This window comes from Chanodichthys erythropterus, chromosome 17 (genome assembly GCF_024489055.1).
Source record: "Chanodichthys erythropterus isolate Z2021 chromosome 17, ASM2448905v1, whole genome shotgun sequence".
In the NCBI taxonomy this organism is placed as follows: domain Eukaryota; kingdom Metazoa; phylum Chordata; class Actinopteri; order Cypriniformes; family Xenocyprididae; genus Chanodichthys; species Chanodichthys erythropterus.
Window position 1 is genome coordinate 32,904,014 of NC_090237.1, and position 9,587 is coordinate 32,913,600.

Genomic DNA, 9,587 nt, shown 5'->3' on the forward strand with positions numbered 1-9,587 from the left:
ACTTGGCCACATGTCACTTCACACTTCACTTAGATTTTGAGGCTGGGCAGCCCTCTCATACAAAACAGAAGAAGAAGAGGACTCAATATACAAAAATCAAACCCACAGCGATATTTCATTGGTTTGATATTGATTTACATACTGTATCAGTCACCCCAAAACATGTCAATGACAAGCCAATGAAGACTGTCTTTTTACAAATATTTACATAATTATGTGAATAGGTAAATATAAAAAAAGAAATGACTACATGTTTCAAACCACTCCTTTATTAATAATTGTTAAAAACTGTACATAGAAGTGATAGGGAATCAAATGCTACCCAGTATTAGTAGAATGCATTTAATTTAAAAAGGATTCTAACACTGAAATTTATTTCATTAAATATATAGTGTTAATTAAATAAATTAAATTATTAACAGGGGCCTTCTACAATGCAGGCTACAGTAGCTTTACTTCAGAGAGGAAGTAGAGAGGGTCTGAAATGGGAGCTATTCAGGACTAGATCCACCTCACACACATGCGTGCAGTGAAAGATATCTATAAGATACATATTAGAGGAGGGTCTACCACAGTCAGCAAATACTGTCTGTATACAGCACTGCACTGTGTGTGAACACATAGACTGGCAGCATAAATCACACATATACATTTTTGGTCAACATATGTACAAAGCGGTACATACAATTGTCCAAGTAAGTAATATGCAGTACATAAACATATATGTGCAAACACCACTGTTAAAATGACAGGTATTTCACCAGGGCCTCCACATTTCTAGAACTGAGAGATCATGTGGCATTCTCACAGGAGTAGAACACTGATTCTGAGACTGGGCGGTTCTCTCGTACAAGACAGGAGAAGGAGGGCAGGTTTTTGGACTCTCCAACTCATCACTATGCTTGGAAGAAACACTTGTCAGGGAGTTCTTGGGGAGCTGAGAGCGGTCCTTAGCTGATCGAGGTAGAGATTTGAGCAAGTGGTTGAGTAGACGGGACCCCAGGGTTTTATCCATCCAGTCGCAGGAAAGTAGCAGGTTGTGAACTTCCTGCATGCACTGGATATACCCAGTACTGTACCTCTGTTGGGCCTCTGCATCCAAGACAGGGTCTGAATGTATATATTTTTAATTGTTAATCTAGACATCACCAATGAAATGAATGTATCAGTGAAATTATTCTTGAGTTCTATACTAAGTCTATTTCCTTAACAGTAATCCAGAAATGGAATTGGAAAACTTTAATTTTCAATTTCAATGCAATAAAACTAAACATATAGTGCAAACTAAAACACTGCTGAATAACTATGGCTATTGCAAATTTTGTACAAATCCCACTTTGCTAAATGACATTTACTTACCAGAATCTCTATTGCTCTGGATGTTCTGCAAATGTTTCACCGTCATCTCGAGAATATCAGCCTTCTCTAACTTAGACTGCTGTTTGTTTAAAAACAAAACAAGCTTATGATGAGTCTAGTGGTACTGACATAAGATTGCCTGGTTTAAATACTGTGTGACAAACATCTTTAGATTTTTCAATACTGTAAATCTGTAACATGCAAGAATGTAATGAACTTTAGAACACTTACATCAAGCCTAAAAGCACCAACTACCGTCTCTCTCAGCTGATCTAGACAGTGATTTATTCTTTCCCTTCTCTTTCTCTCAATGAGGGGTTTCCGTAGCTGAACAAAAGTCAGAAGACAAAAAGAAAGTAGGTTAAGTCTATGCATTTTATATATGCTCAAGAACATTTCGTAGTGATTTCGTATAATACCTTTCTCTCCTCTTTGGCGCTGATGTGCCTTTGGCCTGCATTCTGTTGGAGGTTAGCAGCAGTCATCTCCAGTGGCTTCTGTGCAGTATAGACTGAGTTTCACTCACTCCTGTCTCACTGTTGGGTGTTTCTAAGGCCCTCCGCGCTGCACATGCCCTTTATTTATAGGAGGGACATTAGCATCTCAATGCACAAGCTCTTTGCCTGAGATATTTTCCCACACGCTCGCTCCCATCACTCACAAATGACAGGTCACCGCCTCTATTCAATGCATGAGCCCCCAAACACACACACACATAGGCCTACTCAAAGCAAACAACAGATGTCCAGCCTAGAGGCGTTCCGCACACAGAAACTACACGCTTTGTGTGTCACATGAAAACCCAAGATGGTTTTCCAAGGTGGCTCGGCATTCCCAGGATTTGTGTTCTGTTACAGTCAACCACCTGAGACCTGAAGTGTATTCATGTCCTGTCCTTAATAGACCCAAACGAAACCAAACCAATCCCGGAGGTATACAGAGCCAGCACTCTGAACCATTGTGGTTCAGAACCATATGGCTGAAACAAATCATAGATAAACAGACAGTGTTTTGGCAAAAACATAGTCTAACCAAAGAACTGTATAAAATTACAAAATATGAAACATGAGACAACTTAATACATGCATTAATATAGCTGTCTAAGAAAAGTCTTAGAAAAGAGGTCTAAGTAGGTAGACTATTATAGCCATAAGTTGTATCGCTATCCTCCAGCAGAGAATGTGAGCAGATGTCAGAGGGCTTTGACCACGGGCAGATGTTTGTGAATTAGTCTCTGATCTGTTTGACTAGAGCCACGCGACTGCCAGCAGAGCACACAGACGTGGGAAACTCCACCGGACAAAACCGCTCATTGATCCACGGCTAATGAGTGTGACCCGGTGCGAGAAGAAGGGGGAAGCGGGAATTGGGAAGTGCCCAGCGCAGAGCTGTAGGCAGGTGCACACAGTTTTCTCTGTGTGAAAATGCGGTGTAGCCTACATTAACAGAACCTACGTTAACGCACTTTAGCCTATATGACAAAAAATATGTACAGCGAAAAATACGTCTGCTGAACGGCTGCTCGCGCTGTTCAACTTAATTACCGGTAAGAGAAATTAGTCTCATGCACCCGTTCTTTTTGGTGAGTCTTAAACACAACACAACCAGTGGACTGTTTTCCCTTTATTTATTTTCCACAACGCTTCTCATCGTTTATTTTGACGTGCGTCGTGTACCGTAACTGTTTGTGGAGCGCGGATTCTCCGACTGCCCCACATTCGTCATGGGGCAAATTCCAAAAGGAATAATCGGCTATCCTACTCACTCCGAAAGGCAGAGCCCTTGAATGGGCACTTTGGAGGGAGCAGGGCACTTGTACCATAATGAAGCCGTTTGGAACGCACTTGGCGAAGGGAGCAATGAAAGGCTTCGTAATTTCCTCAGGTTTCACATGGAATGTTACCACGACATATGGCAAGCCGTTTTAGCATTTAAATCTTTGTTCTGACCAGTGGCGGTTCTACATTGAAATACACCCTGGGCGAGACCCCTTTCGAGCGCCCCCCCCCAACCCAACCCCCCACACACACACAAATAACAAACAAAGTTCTGCACAAACAGTTATATTTTATTATAACAACATAAGTGGTAATTTCTCAATTGCACAAATCCTTCATTAGAAAGCCAGACTTAAGAGAATTAAGTAATTAACTATTGCAATTTAAACAGCAAACACACTTTTTAAGGTGCACAATTTCCACCTCCAACATTGCCAAAGGACAATGAACACCATTCTGCACAAAATATGAGTATAAGTTATCAGAACTTAAATAAATATACACTATATTAATATGCCAAAAATATATACAATCAGATATATAAAAAGTAACAAAAGCAGAGAGCAACAATATTATTATCAACAAAAATTATTAAGAATATTATACAAATAAAATATGTATTATAACATTATGAATGAAATGTGCATTGTTTGGAAGAAAGTCGAGGTGTGTGACTGACTTTAGCCTATTATTAATTATATTACTGGGCTGCGTTCCAGTTCGGTTTAGACACGCTCTCGCGAACTTCCCTACACACTTCCCCTCGGGGGAATCCCTGCCGCCATTTTGAAGTGCGTTCCACTTCGTGAAGTGGACGAGGGAAGTTTATATGGACAGACCCTCGCTCCCTCGATTTTGACCGAGGGAGCGAGTCTACTTCATATGTACACTTCAGGCAGCTCCATAACCCACAATGCAACACGATTGTGACGTCACCGCATATCGCGTTTATTTTACCCCACCACAAACAACTCTATGATATATTCATTATTTTTTAAACATTTAAAACACACATATATACATATAGAATGCTGTATTAAACAATTTTGTAAGGGGAAAAAATAAATAATAAATCAGCTCCATTGCGGATTCCAAGTGATCAAGGGCTTAGGATGTTCCAGTTCAGCCCATACAAAGGTTCCGCCAGAAGTGGGCACTCGTGCAACATAAGCAATGATGTACATCCGAGTCAACGAGACCGAGTGAAGTTAGCGAGGGAAGGGCATTTAAAAACCGAACTGGAACGCAGCCTTGTACCCCCCCGCCCTGTACGTTCCATTTGAGAGAGACCCAGAGGTGAAATGTCGCCCGCGCCTCTCGCCCCACCCCCTTTTACACTTCTCTCACAACACACAGCTTCTGTGCATGGTACATTTTCAGCAAGCAGGGGCGCCGGCAGCTGCAGGGAGCGCCAATTTGCCAATTCCACACACAGTGAAATTATATAAATGATGAAAAACCGCCTCGCGACGCAGATTTTTTTTTTTTTTAATCTGCTCGTGCAATGTCACGAAAAAATGACGCTCCCGGGCGGCTGCCCGGTTCGCCCGTGCCTAAAACCGCTACTGGTTCTGACTATCTATAAATACATTTAAAGATAGTAACAATTGTATTTTGATGAGTGATAATTATAATTCGACTAGTCAGAGTGACAATTAGAGATCTGCAATTATAATTGCACTAGTAAGAAATCCGATTTGAGATATCTGTAATTTTGACTAGTCAAAACTCCAATTAAGATATCTGTAATGATGAAATAAGTGTCATTTATCCGCAAAGGTAATAGAGTGCCCCAGGGATGACGCGTTTTTGTAGGCAAAACCAGCGAGTTAGCATTTTAGGGCTTCCGGTTCCAATGCCAAAGTCTATGGGTTTTTTGAATGGGTTTTTGCTAAATCGCCTGAAATAAGGTCTGTGGTAAACAAAGCCTCTAAATATTTTCACGTTTTGATCTATGACATAAAACACACCAGTTATAACCCACTTGTGATTTTTTAACTTTTACTGTGTCTTAAAATCGGCGGTTGCTAAAACTGCTAAAAGGGACTACTTCCTTTGGCGGGGACTTTAGACGTCAGATATCTCTAATTTAATCGCCACTAGTGCAAATTATAATTTGAGATATTTCTAACTGGGTTTTGTCTAGTCATAATCAAATTGGAGATATATTTAATTACAATTTCTACTAGTCAAATCTCATTTGTTGATATCTGAAAATATTTTCCGATTGAAGTCAATGGAAGAATATGACTAGTCATAAAATCATTGTAGATATTTGTAATGTATATTACGACTAGTCAAATTAACATTGTAGATATCTTCAACGCATATTATGACTAGTCACAATCAGAAGAGAAGAGGTATCTGGAACTGGAATTATGACTAGTCAAAACTGATTTATGACTAGTATGGGAAGGAGTAAATCCGCTTGCCATACACGACAACGCTATAGGCAGCGAAAACAAGAATTGTTGTTAAAGGCACAATATGTACGATTTTTGGATTTTATATATATATATATAAAACGTTAGTCTATTTTGTTGACTGGTGTACTTAAATTATACCCCTTAAATTTCCAACAATGTTTAAATCCAGAGAAATCAGCTATTTTAACCAGTGTTACGGTTCATGTCATTGCGTCGCCTGTCAATTGTGTCATATCTGCACCATTGATTTCCACAGAAACAATGGAAATGCCAAAGACACTTTAATATGTTATGTGTTTTATAAGACAGGTGAGCAATATATTTATAGACAGAAAACAAATCATTGTTGTATAGTTCACCACAGATGGTCTTATTGTTTGAATCTCTTGTTTTCTTGATTTAACCCGGGTAACAAGTTTGTACCATGCCTCAGAGACAATGCTATTTTGTCAAGTGGCTATCATAGCATAATCAGAAAGAGCTTTATTTGTAGTAACAGTAATACAGCATTTTTTCCACCATACAATACATTTTAAAATGAATTGCATTCCATTTAGCAACACAAGTCATTCAGCTTTATTACAGTTTTTCTCGATTGAGAATTTTATTGTTTACACTATAAACAGGTTTTTGAACTAAAATTTAAAAACATAATCAAATATTGTTCACTCAAGTCAGCATAGCTTGAGCTCAATAAGCACACAAATTTATCACACTCCAATCAGAACCGTCAATAGAGAGATAAAAGAGCCCCAGTCAGTTCATTCAGTTTTGGAACAATGGATCCAGAGAGACAAGGTCAAGGACACCAGAGAGGAGGAGGAGGAGGAAGAGGATGAGCAAGAGCAGTAAGGAGTGGAGGAGGTGGAGGAAGAGGAGGAGGATGAAGATGAAGTGCAAGGAGACGAGTCTCAGATGAAATATGTGGCCACTAGTTGACCATGTCCTTGTCCATGGAATGACTATGAGGAAGGCTGGGCAATGAGTTCAGCCAAATTTAAGTTGCTTCACCGTTGCCACGATCATAAGAACCTTCAGGGAGAAAAACAGGAGGTGTACCTCAGTGTACTCTACTGTAACTTTTGAGTGCTGTACTCTGTTACAACACATGCATCAAATTGCCTTACAGATAGAGTTTCTGTCTGCTTCCATTTTGTAAAAAGGATGTTACAGTTACAGTAATCAGTATTTTTTGTTGTTGTTGTACACGGAGACAATGGAATGGAAGAAGCCTGACTAGACATTTCAGTTGATGCGTGCCAGGGGTGGATCAGGCATGCAAGAGGATTTCCCCCCCACTGTCTGGATAGGGCCAGTGCAACCTGTGATGTTGACGAGATTCTCTGGCCTGTCCCAGACCACAGATGTGATGTTGGGGCAGAATATTTTTTGTTGATGTTTGATGTATTGTACTGTACAGAACATTAAAGAATAAAAAATGTGCAAATGTATACATGTGTTCATCATGTGAAAAGTTCTGTGATAACTACAAGCAACACAAGTTATTGCTGGTTTTTGGTTTTGTTTTTTGTAGTATTGTTTTGAATGTATCTCACCAGTGTGTAAGACTATGTTGTAGTGTGTGTGTGTTTTTGAGGGCATGTGTGTGATGTCTGAGGGCAAAGTTTGTTTTTTCAGCAAGAGTGAATGGTTTTGAGTGTAGAGCTTCATTTTGACCTGAAAATAGGATGTTTAGGGAATTGGGTGAGTCATTACGGATTTGTGTTTACTGTTTTGAGAATATGAGGCATAGTTTCAAGATATTTGTTTAAGCAATCGAGAAAAACTGTAATATAATATTCTAATATTGATCTAGCTTACTGCACTGCAATCTAACTTTCAACACACTCAAATGTATTTTAGTATGGTTAGATAAAGTGACCTGTATGAGTAATGTTAAACCTGCTAATCATAAAATATGCATAAACAACAAAGCGAAAGGAGCACAGCGGCCAACTGTGACATATAGGCTAAGCATAATAAAAACAGCAACGTAAAATGTATGATATATTTGACAACCGACAAGAATGACAAAAAGATCCCGATAAAGTCTGTATGGTGCTCTGGCCTTCCTGCAGTAACCAGTACAAATGTCAAACAGGATTTATCACTTACGCTAGATAGTGTTACATAAAGCACCATTACTTATAATAATAAAAATAATATACTTGAAACTAGACCTCTGAGTGATAACCAAAGTAATACCGAAAATATTACTATTCTCGTGTTTATAACAGAATCTTGGGGGGTACACTTATTTAAAGTAATGTAATCATCTGGTTTTAACCAGGTTTCTGTCAATAATAAGAATAATACTTGAAACTAGACCTCTGAGTAATACAGAAAATATTACTATATTACTTGTGTTTATAACAGAATCTTGGGGGGTACACTCATTTAAAGTAATGTAATCATCAGAGTTAATTACAGAAATTGCCAAGTATTTCTGCCTCCCATCTCATATTTTCTTCTTCACAATGTTCCATCAAATGAATGAAAGTATAAATCCTTTCCTTTCTGAAAGTGCCGCATGTATGTTGCTTTTTTTTTTTTTTTTCGTGTGAGGTATAGGACAACTCATAGATGGGGCATTTACATCACTCTTCATGCTCCTGGCAGTTTTGGCAGTATTTGAAATTCTATAGCAAAAGTAGGGTGCTTGCCAAGGTGGATGAAAGACTGAGATGGAGCCAGGGAGCCTTGAAACCAAGGTGGAGCTGAAGAATTGAGGTGATGCCACTGAGAGGGCCGAGGTGGAAGATTTGAGGACCAAGTTGGAGCTGGGGGCTGGGAAGACTGAGATGGAGCCAGAGGCAGCAAGGATGATCATGGAACAAGATGCATCCTTTAAATACTTTGATCAGTTAGAATAATTTATGCACTTTTATATTATTTATTTGAAAATTAAAAGAGCAGATTTCATGTCTATCCTTGTATTGTTCTGGTCCGTTCTGGTCCCTGGTCAAGGTTGACATGGGATTTAGAAAGTAATCAGTAATGCAGTACTTTTTAGAGTACTTAGTAATCTAATTAATTACTTAATTAATTACTTTTTTAGAGTAACTTACCCAACACTGACAATCTTAGCTTATAGCATTTAAAGTAGTGCACATAAAAGATTGCTCCACTTTGTATCCTGCAAGATGATGTTACTGCCACCACTGATCAGCCACATACCTACATTAAAACCATCGACAGGTGGATTAACATTGAATAACATTGATTATATTGTTGCGTTTGTACCTGTCAATGGGTGGGGTATATTAGGCAGCAACTGAACAGTCAGAACATCAAAAGATCTGAATGACTTTGACAAGGGTCAAATAGTGATGGACTTGGTCAAAGCATCTCCAAAACAGCAAGTCTTATGGAGTGTTCCCAGTATGCAGTAGTATACTTTTGGTACTAACCTACCAAAAGTGGTGCAAGAAAGGACAACTGATGTACCGGCAGCAGGGTCATGGGAGCCCAAGGCTCAGTGATGCAAGTAAGGAGCAAAGACTAGCCCGTCTGGTGCGATCACACAGCTACTGTAGCTCAAATTGCTGAAAAATGTAATGCTGCCAGTGATACAAAGGTGTCAGAACACACAGAGTATCACAGTTTGCTGTGTATGGGGCTGTGTAGACACAGACCGTTCAGAGTGCCCCTGTCCACCACCGAAAGCACCTACAATAGGCACCTGAGCGTCAGAACTCAACATTGATCAACGGAAGAAGGTTGCATGGTCTGAAGAGCATTATTTACCTGAGGAAGATATGGCAGCAGTATGTGCTATGGGAAAAAGGCAGGCTGGTGAAGACAGTGTGATGTTTTGGGCGACATTCTGCTAGGAAACCTTGGGTTCCAGCGTTCACGTGGACGTTACTTTGACAAGTACCACTAATTAAAGATTGTTGCAGACCACATACACCCTTCATGAAAATAGTGTCCCTGATGGCAGTGATCTCTTTTAGTAGAAAAAAATGGTTCAGGAATGGTTTGAGGAACATGACAAATAGTTCAAGGTGTTGCCTTGGGCTCC

General features: G+C 39.5%; 1 protein-coding gene across 1 annotated transcript; it reads right to left on the reverse strand.

Annotated features, from left to right (window-relative positions):
• Positions 1-757: 757 nt before the first annotated feature.
• her8.2 (hairy-related 8.2) lies at positions 758-1,880 on the reverse strand. The gene is made up of 4 exons (XM_067366217.1): positions 1,779-1,880; positions 1,591-1,686; positions 1,360-1,438; positions 758-1,110 (listed from the first exon to the last, which is right to left on the reverse strand). The coding sequence occupies exons 1-4, from the start codon at positions 1,842-1,844 to the stop codon at positions 758-760; spliced, it is 594 nt and encodes a 197-aa protein (XP_067222318.1). The 5' UTR covers positions 1,845-1,880.
• Between the last annotated feature and the right edge of the window lie 7,707 nt (positions 1,881-9,587).

Coding starts and splice junctions, on each gene's coding strand:
- her8.2 (XM_067366217.1), bottom strand. CDS start 1,844: ATGACTGCTGCTAACCTCCAACAGAATGCAGGCCAAAGGCACATCAGC. Junction 1,687..1,778: donor GCGCCAAAGAGGAGAGAAAG/GTATTATACGAA, acceptor ACTTTTGTTCAG/CTACGGAAACCCCTCATTGA. Junction 1,111..1,359: donor CCAGAGCAATAGAGATTCTG/GTAAGTAAATGT, acceptor ATATACATTCAG/ACCCTGTCTTGGATGCAGAG.